Source organism: Xiphias gladius, chromosome 20, assembly GCF_016859285.1.
Source record: "Xiphias gladius isolate SHS-SW01 ecotype Sanya breed wild chromosome 20, ASM1685928v1, whole genome shotgun sequence".
In the NCBI taxonomy this organism is placed as follows: domain Eukaryota; kingdom Metazoa; phylum Chordata; class Actinopteri; order Istiophoriformes; family Xiphiidae; genus Xiphias; species Xiphias gladius.
This window is the reverse complement of record NC_053419.1, coordinates 11277543-11298496: the sequence shown is the minus strand read 5'-3', so window position 1 is coordinate 11298496 and position 20954 is coordinate 11277543. Positions and strand designations below refer to the sequence as shown.

The window sequence follows — 20954 nt, the reverse complement described above, 5'->3', positions numbered from 1 at the left end:
TAAGGTTGGACTGGAGCAGTAGAAGTGCAGAAGTGTCCAGAAGTGCAGGTCAGAAACTGTTGGAACCATGACTCTGTAATACATTTCTGTAGTTAAAAAAAAAAAAAAAGGTGTCTTTTATGAATCTAGTGTTACCTGAGGATTCTCCTTCATCCATGTCTGGAATTCCATGAGGATGTGATGGCTGAAGGTGTGGCTCCGACTCTTCTGTTTTCCCGGACAGCTCTCCAGGATTGTTAGTAAGGCCTCCAGAGGCCCAGACAGCTTTGAAAATCCCTGGAGGGCTGCCAAATGTAGCTGTGGGAGGATAGAGAGCGAGTGAGTGGTAAGACTCTAATGTTAGAGTTTCATTCAAATCTGTACTATATGTGCATCATTCATATTACAGCCACAGAGTATTTACTAAAAAATACAACAATCTTTCCATAAATCATGTTAAAGGGAATCTGTAAGGGAATCTCTCTACTCAGGTTAACACATTTACATGTATGATTTGAGTTTAAATTGTGATATGCTGTAGAGAGTTACCTTTTTTAAAATTTACAAAAACTTTTCTTTTATTCACCCAGCTATGGAAATTTACAATAAATATTACATGCTCCACTTTTTCTTTTTTTAGCAAATCATCATCTGCCGAGAGTCACAGTTGTAGGTAAAATGAGGTTACTGACAAGTGAATTTTTAGACGAGCCGGAACACAGTAGCTTGTGAAGAGAAACAGCTAACTTCCCCCTCTGGGCCCCACAGACACACAGGCTTGTGACACATTTTGGGTCTCAGCTTAAGAATGCAAACTCTGGCATTAGAAACTTCCTACATGAGAAAATAATATCTGTGTGAGAATGCCTCGCACTGTGTCTTAATTTGCAAAACAGATGTCATCCACTCAATATCCTCCTCACACAGATCTCAAGTTCATTCAGTGCAACACAAATTCCTTCCTTCCTACTGACAGACACTCTGGTTTCCTCATTAACACACACGCGCAGTCACACACTGGTGAGCTTCATTTAAACATCTCTCTCTCTCTCTCTCTCTCTCTCCCCTTCCTGTACAAGTGCTTCTTGTAGAGACACAAGACTCCATCTCTCTACCTTTGTAAACACACACACACCCAATATTGCATATTGCAATTGTGGAACTGACACATGCTGTGGAAGTGACTCTCACCGTCTTCAGATCTTTCTGGTTCCATAGCTCGAAGAGCTGGTCTCTCAGCACAGCAGGGTCAAGACCTGGGGGGGATCACAAACACGCATAGATGAGGTGGAGTTTCACTCTGACCTTTGAGCTCTGTCATCCTGTCAAGGTTTTGAGTCTCTGAGGCTCATCTTTGAAATTCTGAATTGAGAAAATGAAACACGGTATATACAAGATTCAAAACTTCCAGAGCTAAAACTTGGGACTGTGATTCATTAAAAAAAAAAAATACTTTGGCTATATACTGTGGGTCCTTCTGCCAATGATTACAACCGACTTTATTTTTCTACTATTTATATTTCCACTGAAGCCTACAATGACATTTACTTTGTCCCATTAGCACAATTAATATTGTTTATCAACTCCTCCAAACACTGTTTCCTGGATATAATGGCCTTTATACCTTGCTGTGTACATATATGTTTGGCACAGGTCATATTAACAATTCTGAAAGCCACAATGTTGATTTGCCCTTGCTCTTAAGGACTTGCTCTAAAGCAGGCATACATGAGTAGTCATAACGTCAAATATCATTCCTTTAACAAGCACAACAGGGCAGCCGTAACATTGGATTAACAGCTGAGGCTGGTTGGATAGTAGAGGAACCCAGCATTAGCTCTGCATTCCAGCTGAATCTGCAGCCAAAATACTCTAGAGAAGACTCTCAGGGCAAATTTTTTTTTGGAAGGCCACAATGAGTAAAAGGGCTTGGAAATGAGAGATATGTACATGCATGTGTCTTTCACGTTTGGCGTTTTTTTGCCTGTGCATGTGTTCCACTGAGCCTTCCCAAAAGCTTCAGCTTCTTTCTGTCGCTCATGCTGTGCGGGCTCCTCCGTACCTGCCCCCCTACATCCCTCCCTCCTTCCCAGGGCTAGTTTTCCTGTTCTCCACTCCCTCCCTGCAGCAGCCTCTCTCGATTTTGTCTCGGATTTCCCCAGGAAAGGGCTATGCGGTGGTCATGGTGTAAAAAATACAGCCTTCCTGATGCATAGCCTGGGAAAGCAGACCAAAAGGCCTCTCCCTCTCTCTAAGTTGGCCTCTTTCTTTACTGTATCGCTCCTGGCCTGACACTTTTTATCTTTCACGTCGCCTTTTAAACATGCTCTTTACCTGTCTGAGAATCTTTTTTTTGAGAGATGCATCTTCTCTACTTCAGCTTGTTTTTTCACTCAGTATGCTTCTCTTTGATTCCTTAACTTTTCTCAACAAACTCACCCGAATTCCTATGTAAAATTACACTTCCACACTTACAAGATTAACACACATTTTGTCTCACTTCCATGTTCATTGTTTATCACTTGTTTCTGAGTTTCTCTTCCTTCCCTGCAAGTTTCTCTGGTCTTTGTTTCTCATTTTAAACGGTACAGCAAAGAAAAAATAATCTCGTCATTGCCAACACAAAAAAAAAAAAAAAAAAAAAAAAACTGAATAATTTCCTCTGTGATATGGTTCATTTTTTATGCCACACCAGCCTTTTTGCGTGTTCTGGCCCATTCAGTACAAATCATGCATGCTGTACATTAGTGACTCATTTTCCAAAGTATACAGTCATTTCAGATTTTTGTAAATGCAATTCCCGCCCTCTAGACAATCAGTGGTTTTAAATCCTTTCCACCAGGTATGAAAATCTATTTTCAGTTACTTAGAAGTTGCCTGATTTGGTTTTGTTTTAATTTAAAAAACATCTGAATGCCAAAGTTTCCTTTACTGTTCTCTGCTGTTGTAAACCACACTCCAGCCCATTCATCCCACGGATGAACATGCGTACGTGCACGGGGACTCATACAAACACAAACAGCACAACCCACTTCAATTCGGCCTCACTGTTTGTATGAGGAGAGCACAGAGAAGTAGCAGAGAGGAGAGGAGAGGAATGTGGAGCAAGTAGTTTCTCTATAGTCTTGGATGGTGGGTGAATGACAGAGCTGGAGGCTCCCCATTCATTACAACATAATAACCCCATCACCACATACAAATACATGGACACGCATACAGTACATGCACTCATTCACCTCTGGGAAGGTGAAGGTTCTTCGGTATTTTTTGAAACAAGAGAATTTGAAACATGAGAAAATACTTCATTTTCATTAAGTGGATTTTAAAGTAAACTGACACTATCCTAGTCTCCCACTCTTAAAAAAAATAAAATAAAAGTCGCACTTAAATTTCAGTAAAATTAGACAGAGAGTAAATTGACAGGCAGGTCTAACAGCCTGTTGCCAGGCAGCTGCCAAAATAAAAGAAACACAAAGATCAAGTGTCTAAATGGGGCATTTGGTGTCACTACAGCCACCAGAACAGCTTCAGTGTGACTTGGCAGAGGCTGTGAAAGTGGCTCGACTCCACTGGAAAGATGCCACAACATTCCTCTACAAGTGCTTCTCTTTTGTATTTGTCTTTTTTTGTTGTTGTAGTTGCTGGAGAAAGCTTTCAACAGGTGTCATTACAGAATCTTGAAAATGAGGAGAGTACCAGCACTTGCAGAATTTGATTCTTATTAAAGCAGTGTTTGCATGTTTATTACCTCTTCAGAACTGACCCACTACAGCTTGGTTTCTGTGCCAGTGTGGACTGACACATACCTACAGGCTCTACAGTGAAACAAGACTAGGTCAAAGCCTAGTAATTGGCTGGATTGCCCTTTATCTGTTTGCTTCTCTCCTACTCTCTGTGCTCACATATACAGTATTTTAATACAGCCGAACTCCCAATAAAGCTGTTCTGATTTACATGTTTTTCTGTCTTCCGTCTGAAATAGTTACTGAAACGCAGCCCATTAGGACTACATGTTAACCAGCAGTCACTTCCAAGCCGCTGCTCTGCACTGCTAAAATCCAGATTTTATAACGGCAACATCGTCTGACAAATTCACCATACGCATAAGTAAAAGACAGCGGCTGTGCTGTGATTTTGGCTATATTTACTTGTAAAATGATCAGTCAGGGAGAAAGTTAGAAAGTTACTGTGTCAGTTGCTGTGCGGTCAAGTCTATGAGGCGCAGAGAGAGGTCTGCCTGCGAAGGGCAAGCCTGACCTCGTGCTTGTGGGGCAATACTGGCGACTCTGTTCTATGGAAAGTAGCTGAGATTTTTCCAAAAAAGTCGCTGGTTTTATCGCAAGGTGCTTTTGTGAAGAAAACTTGCTAAACAGGTGTGAAAAGTTGGTAAATCTAGTGACAAAGGCGCTAAATTGGAAACACTGCCTTTAAACACTGATGATGCAATAGAACTGTTTGCGCCAATTTATTTTGAAAGAGCAACGACCGAAGGGGGAACTCCAACACTCCACCAATGGTGTAACTTTATCATGCACTCAATCACTCAGTCACGGACATTTGCGTTTTTAGGGCTGGCCCTGCTGTTGCAGTCTAGCTAAAAAGATTGCTGATGCTGATATCATTGTAAACCCCATGAGCTCCTTGTGTTCAGCAAACTAATGTTGCCAAAAAACATGTGTAAAGAAAGCTACAAATCAGAAATGAGACCAAGTTAGTAACTATGCAGAAGCAACACATTTATCCACGAGATGTATTTAAAATTTCATCTCTCAAAAGATATTATTTTCATAATAAATTAAATTTCTATTTGTGAAATGAAGACCTAAATAATAAAGTACAAAGGAGGGGTGATTTAACATCGAAAGGTAGCAGTTTTAGCACAAGAATCTGCTGGCAAAAACTCTTTTAAACCAGTCTGACATGCCGATAGTGTTGTTTTACTTATTGATAACTCCTGTGATAATCAGAGTTGACTCATTTTGTTTTTCTTCAGATGTTAAAGTTGTTTGGATAAAATGTATGTGACTACACATGCCTACAACAACTATATAAAAGCTATGTTACCTGACATTAATAACATCAGAGGTAAAGTATATTTAACTCCAGATTTTTTTATTCAACTACGCCTTGTACCTTTGTAGTCTGTACACCCATCACCTCATTAGAATTAACCCTCATGTATAATGTGTCTATACTAAAGGAGAGTGTGTGTAGAAAAACTGTAATACAAACCCCTTGCCTCTGGAGTAGTACAGTTCATTTCTGTCCACAGGATGGTGTGCTGCTGTCACTCTGTAAGTGAGGGAACAAAGAACACAGTGCTGTAAATAGGTCTCCACCATAATAACTCAAATATGATACTGTTGCTACCTAAAAGTAGAGATACCTTTATCTGCAAAATATATAGAACTGCAACTAAAGATTACTTTCATTATCAAAGTCAAGAAATTGTGAAAAAAATGCCTGTTGCAACTTCTCAGAGCCCAAGGTGTCATCTTAAAAAGTCTTGTTCTGTTTGACCTTGGTCCATAACCCAAAGACATTCAGTTTACAATGATGTGATTAAAAAAAGCAGAGAATATTCTCATTTGAGAGGCTGAAATGAAAGAATATTTGGAGTTTTCTCACAATTTTTGCGTGAAAAATTACTGAAATGATTAATCAATTATTCAAATGGCTACAGATTATTTTTCTGTCAATCAACTAATCATTGCAGCTCTAAAAGCACTGGGCAGCAACTTTGTTGTCTTTTGAATAATGTCATGGTACCAAAATACCAAAAACAAAAGCTGAAATGAAAATCAAATTGAAACACACTGAGAAAAATGTCATGTATAAAGCTGATTAAAACATCATCAAGGAAAACTCTTCAGCACCTAATGATTATGAACCAGTTTTGTTGATAACATCATTCCTTCATACACACACACACACAGAGAGAGAGAGAGAGAGAGAGAGAGAGAGAGAGAGAGAGAGAGAGAGAGAGAGAAACCTGTGGGAACAGCAGCCTGAGAAAGGGCAAGATGCCAGCTGGCTATGAGAATAGATTTCAGGCTGAGGATGTTTTTTTAAGGCCTGAAGTCTGGTTGTTTCTCCCTGTCTGAATGTCTGCAGGCTCTAAAGGCGGGCTTTGGCAGTCTGCACTGTCCGCGCAACTGCATTTTTCCAGGGGATGGAGGAGGAAGAGTAAAGAGATACGGCACCTGCAATCAAGTCTTTTTTATTATCTTCTATCTCCACCTAGTGGCGAAAAAGACACATCCTACTTTCTCAGTGCTTGATTTCTTACTCTGTTAGCAAACTTTAGCCTGTCTGGCCCAGTCGGATGAAGCGCACTCTCCTGACACCTGTGCGTGTGTTAATGTCTTAACTGCTCCAGTCTTCCTGCTGTAAGAGCCAACTAAATACGCACAACGGTGCTTGTAGTTTTGCCAGTGTTCTAGTTAACATTAGTTATCTGCATCGTGAGCTAGCTTAAAACGAGTATTTTATGCTAGCTCACAGACCTCAATGCTAGACTGTCACGTTGCTTTCCAATGCACCTTTTGAGTGTGTCCACGAGATAAAAATATTTAATTACACTACTGTAACGTTATATAATCGATGCGAAAGGACTCACCGTGTGCTACTCTCTTCCAGTAAGCTACTGTCTGGAAAACTAGTAGCTTACTAGTTACTCCAGGTTAGTTTGAGAAGTTGAGTGGACCTTTTTAACTAGAGCCAAATTTGCCCTCCGTTTACCTCTCAGGCAGCGCTTCCCCTCACTGTACGTTGTTCGCCATAATATAACAGACCATAACCCATAACTCCTGAACCACGTCTCTAGCGTATCTGTAGCGGCAAACATAAATAAATATATATACATATAGATATCGGGAGCAGGATACACACTTGCAGATAAAGCTGCCTGTAATTATAAAAATAGGGCAAACAAACCTATGTTTCCTAATGTTCTTGATCTACTACTTGGTTTTCATAGGAGGCTGTCATGCAAGTTCAAAATGCACTACCGCCCCCTACTGGCGCACTCATATAGATACATGACTCAAATTCTAAAAGAACAATTAATAAAATATCTGTATTTTTTTAGTGTCTCGATTTATTTAATTATGACACATCTAAATGAATTTTCCAACATTTTTATTACTACCGTGAATTTTTCCATATTTTTGCATCTGATGTTGTCCTCACACATAACTTTTCTTACAGAGTTTGACTGTGACCATGTACTTTACATACACAAGAAGCTGGTAGAATTTAATAGAACTCAGAACTCATTTAATAGAAATGAAAAATAAAAAATAAAAACTTGAGTCTGTGTCACGTGGTCAAAGTTGTTTACCACGTGCTCTGTGTGTCACTTCTTAAAAATACGCAACCGGGCAAAGAAGCCAGTGTGGATGTTGTTGTTGTTGTTGGAGTTAACGTTGTTATTTACAGGAGCTGCCCCGCCCAGCCCCTCAACCCTCAATCCCCAACCCCCCCCTTTGCGGTGCATCTTATTCCCCGGTTCGTTGTTTTTCCCTTTCATGCACAACTGGCAGACAGCTGATCACAGAGAACAACTCTGTGTCCAATTCTGCAACACAGCTAGCTTCAGCTAGCGGGTCCCACAGCAGAGCTAGCGGCTAGTTGCTTAGCAGTGATGGAGTGGCGGGGCAACGGAGCTTCGGTTTACCCCGGTGAAGAGTCCAGCAGTGAACCAGCTTCAGCAGCCAGGGGCTACGGCGGTGTTTATCCTCACCAGCAGGTAATTAGCTCATACTAGTGGTCGAGTTGTTGGCGGAAGACGGTTACTTGACATCACAGAGGTGAGTTAACGGTATTAAACACATGCTAACTAGCTAAGCAGTTTTGGGGATCATTGAAGTGAGTTCGTGCCAAGTTACATAGCCTGATAGTTAGCAACGTGTGGGCTGTTTTTCAACAGTGTTGCATCTTTTATTCTGTTGCCCGGTTTCTAACTTTCACAGTAGTGTAATTATTTAATCAGTTAGCTTGGTGTGTGCAGTTGCAATACATCAGTGTTCAAGCTGCATGCTAGAATGATTGCTCACCCGCTGCAAACAATAACTGTATATAAAGATATTCCAGTCTATCATATGGCTTTAAGGTAGACAGATCACTTGGTATGCACAGTCTTGTCAGGACGCTGCTAAAATCAGCGTCGGAAAGAGCTTGGCCATGTGTAGGATGGTTGGTGAGATCTGAGGTCACGACAGGACATCAAGCAGCAGCTCACTCCCATTCCCACAGGTCCCACGTATTCTCAGAAACTGACAGCTGTGTGTGATGGCTGTTGTGGACTAGAAAAGACATTTGGCTGTTTGGGTAGCCATGAAGCTATGGACAAGATGGAAACGAGTGTTTATTTATTTTTAGCCCTCTTGCCCCACCCTCTTCCAAATACAGCATGGCTGTGATCATGAAAGCTTAAAACCAAATGGGCCTACATTTAGTTTGTGATTCAGCGGCAGTTTGTAGCTGTCAGCTGTTCATTCCTAGGGTAGCCAGTCATTCTGTGGAAAAAGATGTATTTGGACTATATAAAAAAACTTGGGGGGAAAGGGGTTAAGATTAACATTTAAGGTTAAGATCCCTGATGAAAAGAGTATCTAGTAAGTATAATCCCTCTCTCCTCTGGAGGAGGAGGATGTTGTTGCGACCTCGGGGGCTTTTGCCTATTTTGTCATAACTGCAGGTAGATGGATTGTGTTTAAACAAATTAAACAAGAATCCTGCACAACCACTGGATTAATTTGTGTATGCAGTTGCAGATTTGTGCTCTCATATTCAAATCTTTAACTTTTCTTTTATCCCGCACACTTTTCTCTGTTCTACTCGTAAAAAGCATGGACTGCTAATCTGACTGGAGTCACTGACAGTATGTTCCCTTTCTTTCGTGTCCCAATCTCATTTTCTTTCCATTTACCTCGCTCAGATACCATCATCGCAACTTTGTGATTGTGCCATGGCATCATTGTGCCAGAGCCAGCAGCGCTGTGTGAAGGCCTCTATCGTCTCCAGCTGGAGACTGGCTGAGGCGCAGGACCAACTGTGTTCTCTAGGGGTCCACAGCTCAGAGTCCATGGAGCAGGAACGTGCTCGGACACTGGCCTGCCCCACAGAACTCACACACACTGAGGAGGAGTGGCGCCGCAAGGAAAGCATGCTGGGAGTTCAGGAACCCAACCGCAGTCCTGTGCTTGGAGCTGTCGGAAGTTGGGATGTTTTTGATAAGGTAACAGAACTCCTGTCATCGTTAGAAGATTTTAAGAGAACAGTTACATTTTGCTGTTGTCTTTTAACATTTTCACTTATTTGACTGTGTGTACCTACTGTCTGCTGAGCATGTAGTGACATCGTAAAAACCCATTTAATGTCATCTCACTCTTACAGAGCATCATTAATGTCCAAAATCAACCTGTTGAAATGGATCAGGACAAGTGCAATACGCTTCTCCAAAAGTATGAGAAAGAGCTCAGGCATTTTGGTAAGCGACACACTAAGTCTCTTATAAGAACTGTCTTGCCCTGAGATTAATGGTAAAAAGACTATAAATAGTTTGTTTTCAGTTAAATAAAGTATTGTCTTTTAACAGCACAATGTGTGGTGTGAAGATTGTTACAAGTTTAGGCAGGATTTCTCCTCCAGCTTCAATGGAAAAGATCATATTTAGTTTTCAGGTGCAGACTTGAATGATTTGATGAGTTTTAGTTGGGAGTTTCATGTCAACACTGTTGTAAAAGAAGGCAAGTCACCTACTGTTTTTCAGCAAACTCCTTGTTCTTGTCAATTATTGAATGGTTTGAATATCATTAGGTGTTTTATCCAAATTATCAGTATTTTGTATAAGAAATTTAATAGAAGTGCTTTTTCAGTTATTTAAGTGAACACTAGGCTGCAGTGCAGTTTACACTGTGTTTGAGTTGTGCAGAAAAGTCTGTGTCAAAGTCTTTACTTAACATGTACCACATCAGCTAGCTGCCTAACCTGTACAGAGGCTGAACGTGAGTAATTCAGATTAATTGGGATGAGGAGCCTGTCTAAAGTCTAAAAGCTAATTTTAATTCCATAGAGGCATGATGTGTCCGTATTGGAAGGTAGGAAATCAGTCTTAAAATGATCTGCAGAGCTGTATTATATAGGCTGTAGAGTCTGACCAATGTATCGGTTGATATTGGCCTATCAGAGATATATCGGTCTTATATATATGATATTTCATATATATATGATGTGTTATATATCATATATATGATATATCATATATATGATATATCATGTATATATATTATATTATATTATATTTATACACAATGTATGTCTCATTCAGACATCCATAACTGCACTTTCAATGGTCACTGGGGAAATAAAAACTCAAATATCCAGCAAAATCTGATTTAAAAAAAAAAAAAAAAAAAATGCTTAAAAAGTTTGGTGACTTTGCCCCAAAATAAGGTTTAACACACTTTTTTCTACACCAAGGAGGTTATGTTTTCACCTGGTTCAGTTTGTTGGCTTGTTTGTTCGCCTAGGAGGTAGGCCGCTCGTCTAGTAATCCCAAAGCTCCTGGTTCAATCCCTCGAAGTGTCCTTGAGCAAGACACTGACCCCCTAACTGCTCCTGATGCTGCACCATCAGTGTGTGAATGGGTGAATGAGACATACATTGTAAAGTGGTTTGACTGGTCTATAGACTAGAAAAGCCTCGTAAAGACAGTTCATTTACCATTTAGGATTACGCAAAAGCTAATGAACCGATCTGCACTTGGTGGAGGGATGGGGCCTGGCCCAGGGAAGAACCCATTACATTTTGTTGCGGATCCGGTTGAAGGGGCAGATCAGGGATTTTTTTAATTAATCACTGTCCTTAACATAGCGAGATAGGGCATTTTTCCCTTGACGGAGGTATGTGCTCTACTTGGTGCCATTATAGTTTCCACAGGTTATCCTGCTACACATGCACAGGGTTTCGCTTGTGTCAGCGCAACAACACAATTGGCTTGATATGTTTCCCTTTACGGCTGTTATAAAGCAGATGCTTGGCTTATTGGGGAGTGGGGCAGGATATGTTTCATACAACTGCCACCTTTGGCGTTACAGACTTCTCTATTCAGGATTCTTTAAGTGGTTTGTCTCTATCTCAAATTCCTGGAGTTCAGCAAAAACAAGATTTTCAGCTGCTGCTAAGTTGACCATTAACAAGACATGGGGAGCATATTTTCTAAGCCTATTTTAAATCACTGTCAGAGTTGCATACATTTTCTTGTCACCACAGTTTTTCACGTTTTCAGTTTTTCAAAAAGAACAAGAGTAATAATGTTAATATACAGTTAATAATGAGCCCAGCTGCAGCTCATCTGATTTGCAAGATTTGCTGCTAAATATGATTTGATTGCTAGACTGTTAAAGGCATTTTTTTGCGCATATGTGGAAAGCAATGGAGCACAAAAGTAAGTGGTCTCTGCTGCTGAATCTGAAATATTAGTTGAAGAGAAGATACTTTTGTTACATTTATCCCTTATTTTTCCTGCATCTTTCAGCCTTGCGCTGTTATTTAAATAAAACTATGTCAGCATTTTTGAGGGGAAATCTCTCAAACTGCTAAAAATTCAAAGACATCTGAACTGTGACGGGGGCCATGTATGTATTGTAAAGAGTCACAAGCCAAAAAGTTTGTGAACAACTCGTTTAATCTTTAGCAGTACACTGCATTTTTATAAGATTACCATTTTATAGTTTTTAAATGTAAAATCTTAATCTGTAAAAAACAACTCATAAATTTAGCGATCACATAAATGTATTGGAGTAAAAACTCCTTTAGAAATTATCTTTGATCCTCATGAGAACATCTTCAGAACACTGGAATATTCGGCGTTTGTTAGAAACCTCAGAATTCAGTCACAGTTCCATACAAACAGGAGTAGATAAAACACACTGCAGAGACTGTAAGTTGACTTTGAACAAATAAAGAAAATGGTTTACACATGTAATGAACATGGTGACAATGAGGATTTGGATGATAATCCAAACCGACCGAGAGGCAATGTTCCCCTATGAGGCTCTTAATAGATAATAGGTGATACAAATACCAATACTGGATTTTTGGGGCTGATTACTGATTTTAGAGAGTAAAACATTTTTATTGCAATATCAGCCGATATTCTTCATATGTAAGCTTACATAGAAGTGTTAGCCTTTTTACCTTTTGTCTAGAATTGGAAAAACTTAAGTGCCTAACGAAACAAAACTCTAATTTTGTTGTTTTGTGTTTGCCCTAATTTTAGTATTACAGGCAGCTATGTTGTAGTGCTGTACATATTTCTGGTATACTGTCTATATTGTTAACAACATTCTCACAAACCGGTAGCGAAATGTGCAGGCTTTCTATTTCTGAGATAATATTTCACTCAGCCTTCAATGGGTTACAACTACTCAATCACTAAAGATACACAGGAGAAAAGAAAGCATTTCAACACAGTTATTACATGTGCTTACAAGAGTTGTTTTTTTCCTCACAGTAGTTTAAGATGCAAAACATGGTCCTTTATAAAACAGACTAATATGCTTTATTTCCATTTGTCAGGTATGTTGAGGAGATGGGATGACAGTCAGCGGTTCCTTGCAGACATGCCTCAGCTCATCTGTGAGGAAACGGCCAATTACTTAATTCTGTGGTGCATGAGACTACAGCAAGAAGGGGTAACGTACTGATAGAATAAGGCTCATGTTATTTGTCTTTTTATTATAATTTGTGGATGCCATGTTTTTCATTATGATGAATGTAGCCAGTGACGAGCTGAGAGTTTGTTCCTCTCAGCTCGTCAAACTAAAAAAAGCAGTGTAAATAGAGCCACGTGCCTGAGCATGTGCACTGACTTTGAAAATGTAATACTGGAATAGTTTTGTCATAAACTACACTACTAATGTTGATTGCAAAAGACCTTATGCAATCAAAACCAAGATTTTTAAAAAAATGTTTTTCTTATAAGAAGTGTCTTCAGTGAAAAAGGCCTATGCACCAATCTGCTTTTATGTGTTTTTTACGAGTTTTTGGTCAACAATTAACTCTGTGGCACAGAAGGCTGAATCACACTGTAGCTACACAGAATGTGCTTGCTGGCAGGATAAATGAATTGTTGGTTAGAGTCTCGTCAGGAGATTTATTGATAATAAAAAGATTTAAAAACGTCAGCTTTATCCTTTTGCTGTTTTTCATGGTGTACTACTTAAGAAAAGAGCTCCAGCAGAGTCCGGCAGTGTGCGTGCACACACACAAGTATTACCCTTCAAGTGCTCAATTTTGTGTACTCTCTGGTTATTGAAATACAGTACATCATAAGCATTCAGATGTCAAATGTGTTTAGTGGTTCCTCTTTCTCTTGGTGCCAGCTGAAGATGTTACATTTCGAATTTAAGGAATGGCCTCGTCTGCTTTGTTAATCCCATATTTGGGTTCTAATATTAACAGGTTCATTTTGAAACAAATTTAATACTCTTGCATTGTCACACAGAAGGTGTTGGAAGTCTAATTTTGCACAAGTGATTTGAAACATGACTTAAAAATTGAGTGTTGGAAAAAAAAAAGTGCTTTTAAGGTTTATAAACAGCTCAAGAGTTTGAATAGGTGACCTGTCGAGAGACACACAGGCACTCCGAAATCAGTTTTTTGTTATGTGGACTGCAGAAAGAAGCACTGATGGAGCAGGTGGCGCACCAAGCTGTAGTCATGCAGTTCATCCTGGAGATGGCCTTGAACTCTAAGCAGGATCCCAGAGGCTGCTTCAGACAGTTCTTCCACAAAGCCAAAGTAAGCTGCACACATCTTATCAGTACTTTATGTACTGTGTCTACTTGTGTACCTACCTTAGGCTTTCATACTGTTGGATGTAGGGACCGAATTTACACGTAAAACACAGCTTTTCCAGCTGCATCGTTAAGTATATGTCAAGGCCACAAATGTGGCTCGACAAATGACTTTAGCTGTTTTTATGGAAACTGGAAGGCAGCATGCCTAATTGAAATTCATTCATTCATCTCCTTTCAGCTGGATATTGTTTGCTTCAAGCCATCTTGCGCTATGTTTTCTTAATATTGTTGTCTATAATTCTCTACAGGAAGGACAAGATGTCTACTTAGAAGTCTTCCATACGGAGCTTGAGGCCTTCAAACATAGACTTAAAGAATACGCAGTCAAGTGTAGAGGTGATACAACCAAACACACTGAACAACAGAACACTGGCACAAACTGCAGACTTGACCCCAAAGAATCCCTGGACTCTTCATCTACAGTAAGTGTTCCTCTCTCTTTCACATCGCTGCTGAAATTAAAAAGCTACTGCAGTTACTCCACACAGCTGTGGGATGGCACCACGGAGCTATTTTATATTAGTACTCTGATGTAAGGAACTGGTATGGGTCATCTTCAGTTGGATGCTGGATTTTGAAGCAAGCATTTGCTGGACCAGGTTCAGTTTTAAGACGTGTCTAGGAGTAAAACACTGCACAAATGATCAATTGTGGCTACAGCAACTCCAAAAGTTGACTTTACCTACAAACCAGGACTTGGAGTTCCATGTGTTGCTGATGTTTTCAGTAAAACCAGACTTGTATTTGCAGACACGCTTTTTGTTTTCTTCCTTCATTTGAAACCCCAGCCTTCTGCCAAACAGCTGTATTGAACCTCTCTTGACAGGCCTCTCCCTGCAGGAGGCCTGGTGGTTGGAGTGCAGTCATCAAGGAAACCTGAAAGATAGTCTCAAGTTAAAACTTGATAACCTAACAGTAGGGCACAGGGGAAAGACAATAAATATAATTTGTCAAGTATCGCATATTCCACTCTAGTGCAATCTTGAAACTATTTTACAGCTCAAAAGTGGATATTGTCTTTTTTTCTTTCTTTTTTTTTTTTTTCATACCAAAAAAGTACCTGTCTCAAACTTGGACTTACATCCCTAGAAAAGTACATCAAGTCAAAATGTCTCCTGAAATGTATAAGCTAAATAAGTTTAGGTTTTTCGGAGCCTGCGCTATATGGGGGTAGTAAATCTGAATATTCTTGTATGCTGTGTCACTGGGCTTTATTCTTTGGATAAATGTAGCAACTGTTCCAACAGATAATGAAACAGGCCACAATTCCTCTACGTATATACCAGATTTTGGTTTTGTTTGCATGTACTGTATTCTTCCTGGATACACTTTTTCAAATCCAAACAACAGATAATATCATCACCTCTGCCATCAGCCTTTCTTTGACCCTCGCCCTAATTATCATGTCAGCAGCTTAGGTATCACAGATAATTGCCACTCTGAGATCATTATTTGGCATCATTATGTTTCCTAGTTACATGAGTGGAGCTCTACCATTTAACCTTTTTTTTTTTTTTTTTTTAAAGGAGGAGGAGTCACATATGACCGATGTCACATACAAATTAAAAGTCTTTTCTGTAAATGACAGCTTAAACTAATTACAGACATGAGGGAGATTTTTATTTTATGCAAGTATTTCAACATTCAGATGGAGTCGAGTATGAAAGTTGCCAAATGGCATATTCCACAGGTTTTTCTAGTAAACTTGATCTTTGTAGTTTGAAAGCCTTTTGTAAGCGAGAGAGAATGAGGCCTCCTCCCCTCTATTGGCCCCACAGTTTGACTGGATGCCACATATCTACTCAGAGAAAAGAAAAAGCCTCCTCCCCTTTTCCCACAGAGGAATGCGATCAAGCCCGTTGAAACTGAAGCCGGTCCTGGTTCTGCTTTTGGAGTGTTGCTGTTCTCCTCTCGTAGCATCTTTCTTCAATTCAGCTTGAACTCGCAGCCAGCCTCTGAGGATGGATTGGAGGAGAAGGTTACTGTTCTTTATTAAGAACAACTTTGTGCGCCGCCCCCCCCCAGATTTGTTTTAGTTCATGGTAAAATAAGCATAGAAAATTTGTGAATCCAAGTAAGGCATTTTAGTGTCAGCTCAGCTTTGAAATGTTGGAGAGTCAGAGTGCAGTTACATAACCATTATAATCCTTTAACTGGGCAGCAGAAGGTTAATCCCTCAGTGTCTCTCTAGCTCTATTTCTTTTTACTTATTTTTAATTTTGATGTTTGCATGGCAATCCTCGCCTGTAATTGGTTTTTGATTGTCATTTGAACCTTCTGTCTTTGTCTCCCTCCACCAGGTGGCAGAGTACCCTATGAAGCGTTGTTTAGAGGCAGGACTGTGGACAAGCACAGGGAGGTGGACAAAGGACGACTCCACAGAAACAGAGGATATACGTATGATGGAGACCTCCTAGGGAATGTAGGATCGACTGCTGCTTTTCATCCATCTCCATCGTCTCCCCATTTAGGAACAACCTGATTTTTTTTTTTTTTTTTTTTTTTTAAAGGAGGAGGAGTCACATATGACCGATGTCACATACAAATTAAAGTCTTTTCTGTAAATGACAGCTTAAACTAATTACAGACATGAGGGAGATTTTTATTTTATGCAAGTATTTCAATATTCAGATGGAGTCGAGTATGAAAGTTGCCAAATGGCATATTCCACAGGTTTTTCTAGTAAACTTGATCTTTGTAGTTTGAAAGCCTTTTGTAAGCGAGAGAGAATGAGGCCTCCTCCCCTCTATTGGCCCCACAGTTTGACTGGATGCCACATATCTACTCAGAGAAAAGAAAAAGCCTCCTCCCCTTTTCCCACAGAGGAATGCGATCAAGCCCGTTGAAACTGAAGCCGGTCCTGGTTCTGCTTTTGGAGTGTTGCTGTTCTCCTCTCGTAGCATCTTTCTTCAATTCAGCTTGAACTCGCAGCCAGCCTCTGAGGATGGATTGGAGGAGAAGGTTACTGTTCTTTATTAAGAACAACTTTGTGCGCCGCCCCCCCCCCAGATTTGTTTTAGTTCATGGTAAAATAAGCATAGAAAATTTGTGAATCCAAGATCAGCATTTTAGTGTCAGCTCAGCTTTGAAATGTTGGAGAGTCAGAGTGCAGTTACATAACCATTATAATCCTTTAACTGGGCAGCAGAAGGTTAATCCCTCAGTGTCTCTCTAGCTCTATTTCTTTTTACTTATTTTTAATTTTGATGTTTGCATGGCAATCCTCGCCTGTAATTGGTTTTTGATTGTCATTTGAACCTTCTGTCTTTGTCTCCCTCCACCAGGTGGCAGAGTACCCTATGAAGCGTTGTTTAGAGGCAGGACTGTGGACAAGCACAGGGAGGTGGACAAAGGACGACTCCACAGAAACAGAGGATATACGTATGATGGAGACCTCCTAGGGAATGTAGGATCGACTGCTGCTTTTCATCCATCTCCATCGTCTCCCCATTTAGGAACAACCTGATTTTTTTTTTTAAGCCCTCTTTCAACAGCAGGCCAGGCTCTGCATAGCCGGCACTGCAGAGCAGGAATAAATGGAGACGTGATCAGTTTTTGATGCTGCATTTTTCAGTGGAGAACCTGTAGGAAATAATTCTTTACTGATGACAGACAATCCCCAGTGTTGCTGTTAATATGTCACTGTGGTCGGGCTCTGGCAAGTTGGTTCCTGCAGTGTTTTCTGCCAGCTAAGTGCATGTGTTGTGCCATAACACTGGTTTTACTGATTTCACATTATCTTTCAAGCTGGTTAGTTTTAATTCTCCTGGAACAGAGAAACATCCTCACTAAATTAAGTCCAGACAACACAAAGAATCCTAAACCATTAAAGTCTCTCAGCAAAAGTGAGTTAAATCCAATGGCTGAAGCAGAACTTAGGTTAGTGGACCTAATGTTACAGGTGCTTAAAATTAATCATGTCAAGTTTGAAAGAAGCATTACTGGCATATGAATGGCTTTGCTATCAGTTGCAATACTGAAAATTGTGTATGTACAACATTTCAAACTAGGTTATGAAGTAAACTTTTATGTTTCTAATGTTTCTAATCTAACATTACCAGAACATTTGGTAAAAACCAGGCCTCCCACCTTTTAAATTTGTGCTATATAAGCCTTTGTTTTTAGTTTCAAATTGCTGGCTTTATGCTGATCTGCAAAGAACAGTTTGAATGTGTTTAATGGCGAATGTCTGAATCTGTAGCATATACAAAAAGCAAAGGTGCTCCAGTTGTGGTTACCGGGATTTGTGTTATCTTGAGTGGGTCAGATGAACCCTTCAGGCTTTGGCTCTTGCATCTTTCAGGCCAACAACTGATCTGCATGTAAGGAGTTGCACACAGTCTCACATGTCTCACAGGCTACTTAACAGGAGAGGATTAATAATGCAGTATGTGTTGGTGGCCAGTCGGCTCCAATTCCTTGTTGTGCCAGAAATGCCATGAAGAGCGGCCAGCCTTGTTGCTCAAAGTGAAGCAAGAGTTCTAATCTTAAATATAATGGATGGGTTATTCTACAACACTGCTTTTACAACAATGGAATGGGAGTTAGTTCATATCAATGTGGCCTTACATCGTTTGCTTCTAACACTTTGCTAATTGGCAGGTGTGTGAAGGTCAGAGCACGTCATAGTTTGGGGATGATGCAGTTCATGCATATCCTGAAAGGCGGGAGTGGTTTTAATGTTGAAAGTTCTCTAAAAAGAATACCTAGTGTTGTCTGTAGAGGCTTAAGAAGTAGTTAAAGTACTAAGTAATCCAACTTGATCCTCCTTTACATCTTCCATTAACATGCATCTTCGGCATTCAGATTTTATCATTCTCTCTGTGTAAATATAATGCCTACAATGAATTGAAATATAAAATCACTAGAAAATCATTTGAGTTTCCACTTAACATACAACAACAGAAGAAAACAATATACACTGTATTTTCAGAAATGATAGCTGGTGTGTACTTGGGTCTTATTGTCGTATTCTGTTACAAAAACAATGTAGGCTTGCAGAAAAATAATTATTGGCTCATTTATTCAAGCTGCTGGAAATAACACAGAGACAAATAAACTAAAGACAGCAGCGCTTGCTTTTTGGTAAGTGTCTGCAAAGTTATGTTTGAGACAATATAAAAACTGCATTTATTGCATGACAGAGCACTCAGATTTTGATACACATAAATACACAGTGAGAAGGGCAAGATCAGCCCAATTTTATGAGGATATTTCAGTTTTAAGTGACAATGAATTATCCAAATCCAGGTATTATCTGGGTGTCAGAGGCATGGCAATGTAAGGTGTAAAGAGGGCACTACATTTGTCACACAGTTGATTATTATTCATCAGCTGAGTTATGCTCCCGTTGATTTCAGGTGTTTACATAATCAAAGCATAATATAGTTCAGGTGAAATAGTTCAACCTTGAGTACAGGTAATAAAGTACAAATCATGCCAAATTTTTTCATATTTTAGTTCATGAAAGGCTTCAGAGGTCTGTATGGGCTTTTTAGTTATTTATTTTTCTCTGGTTCAGTGACATGCTAGAGTAAAACTTGCTTATGTTTTCTTTACCAGCTTGCTGTCTTTTACCCAGAATCCTAAACAGAGTCACAACCACCAGTTTCCTTAAACAAGTGCTCTGTGCAGACTGTTGTCAGTGGTGTGTGTTTAAAGTTGTCAATTTCGGGATCTACACCTGAGTAGGTGAGAAATAGCACCAGTATGAAGGGGAGGAAAAAAGGGCTGCAATCTCCACAAAGAGACTTTTACTGTATATTTGTATGCAGAACGGAGCTCTCTGCATCTGAATGTGTCCTGCACTTTATACTTCTCTTTTCACAACAATTTTTAGTTTGGTCACTTTGTTGTGCTCCCAGTCATCCAGAATTGAATAAGAAATTCTGAACATTTTTATTTTACGTGCAAGCCTTAGATGAGCTTGTGGATTGATTTGTGTGATATTTTGTTTCGTTTTACTTTTGTATTCTATTGTCTTCTGACCTTTATTTGTTCAAGGGAGTTATCCCAGATTCATTAGGCTTCCAAATAATTGTTCCCTTGATAATCATATTTTATTTAACAAGACAACAAAAGTCAGTGTGAAAATTTGCTGAGCGAACACGATCAGCAAGATTTTTACCACAGACTGTGGAGTTAGAAATACCATACAATGATTTAAGTACAATTCATCACATTGTTAATGTGAGGTGTTGCTAATTCTACAGTGAAACTATCAGTTCTCTTATGAAAAGCATCATAAATACTGTAAACATAAACTGAGGTATTGTCAAGAGTGATGCTTAAATAATTTGCTGTAGTGGACTTAAATTTTATTTGGTTTTTTTTTTTGTGTACTAGTTTATTTGTTTTTGTTTTTTGGTCCACAGTGACTTCTCAACTATGCAAAATACTGTAACTGTTGGGCTTAAACTGCTGTACTAAACCTGTGGCCAGTGTCTCTGGTGTCTTAACTGTCTACTCTGCAGTGCATTCAGAAAGTAGTCAGATTGTCTGCCATTGTTCTCTGCAGATTCTCTAAAGCTCTGTCAGGTTGGATAGGGACTGTCGGTGGACAGCTGTTTTCAGGTCTCTCCAGAGATGTTCGATTGGGTTCAAGTCAGGGCTCTGGCTGGGCCACTCTAGGACATTCACAAATTTGTCCCTAAGGCACTGCATTGTCTTGGCTGTGTGCATAGGGTCATTGTCCTGTTGGAAGGTGAACCTTCAGACCAGTCTGAGGTCCTGAGCTTTCTGGACTAGGTTTTCATTGAGGATATCATTGTACTTTGCTCCGTTAAGTTTTGCCTGTCCCTGCCCCTGAAAAACATCCCCACAGCATGATGCTGCCACCACTATGCTTCACTGTTAGGATGGTACTGGGCAGGTGATGAGCGGTGCCTGGTTTCCTCTAGACATGATGTTTAGATTTCAGCCCAATAAGTGCAATCTTGGTTTCATCAGATCAGAGAGTCTTGTTTCTCAGTCTGAGAGTCCTTTAGTGCTTTTTTGCAAACTTTAAGTGGGCTTTCATGTGTCTCTCACTGAGGAGAGGGTTTCATCTGGCCACTCTGCCCTAAAGCCCAGATCGGTAGAGTGTTGCAGTGATGGTTGTCCTTCTGG

General features: G+C 39.8%; 2 protein-coding genes across 6 annotated transcripts in view; one reads left to right on the top strand and one right to left on the bottom strand.

The window, feature by feature from the left end:
- exd3 (exonuclease 3'-5' domain containing 3) overlaps positions 1-6937 on the bottom strand; it is a 41587-nt gene extending 34650 nt beyond the window's left edge. For 3 of the 4 annotated variants that reach the window (XM_040156730.1, XM_040156731.1, XM_040156732.1), the window contains exons 1-4: positions 6599-6936; positions 5212-5271; positions 1171-1235; positions 136-297 (exon numbers count right to left, since the gene is read on the bottom strand). In XM_040156730.1, coding sequence (XP_040012664.1) covers positions 136-297; positions 1171-1235; positions 5212-5239 — 255 coding nt within the window. In that variant the 5' untranslated portion in view covers positions 5240-5271; positions 6599-6936. Of the gene's footprint in view, positions 1-135; positions 298-1170; positions 1236-5211; positions 5272-6598 lie in introns of all 4 variants that reach the window. The other variant, XM_040156729.1, reaches the window with a different exon arrangement.
- cdc37l1 (cell division cycle 37-like 1) lies at positions 6295-16333 on the top strand. 2 transcript variants are annotated; one of them, XM_040156734.1, is made up of 8 exons: positions 6295-6368; positions 7524-7729; positions 8921-9220; positions 9379-9472; positions 12565-12680; positions 13666-13788; positions 14096-14269; positions 16148-16333. In XM_040156734.1, the coding sequence occupies exons 2-8, from the start codon at positions 7625-7627 to the stop codon at positions 16262-16264; spliced, it is 1029 nt and encodes a 342-aa protein (XP_040012668.1). In that variant the 5' UTR covers positions 6295-6368; positions 7524-7624; the 3' UTR covers positions 16265-16333. The 2 variants fall into 2 exon arrangements, with proteins under 2 accessions (XP_040012668.1, XP_040012667.1); XM_040156733.1 differs by lacking the exon at positions 6295-6368 and having other exon boundaries at positions 7363-7729.
- Positions 16334-20954: the final 4621 nt, after the last annotated feature.

Bases quoted from the DNA above. Each gene is read 5' to 3' on its own strand.
- cdc37l1 (XM_040156734.1), top strand. From the start codon at position 7,625: ATGGAGTGGCGGGGCAACGGAGCTTCGGTTTACCCCGGTGAAGAGTCC. The intron at 12,681-13,665 runs GTAACGTACTGA...TGTGGACTGCAG, and splicing joins TGAGACTACAGCAAGAAGGG to AAAGAAGCACTGATGGAGCA. The intron at 13,789-14,095 runs GTAAGCTGCACA...AATTCTCTACAG, and splicing joins AGTTCTTCCACAAAGCCAAA to GAAGGACAAGATGTCTACTT.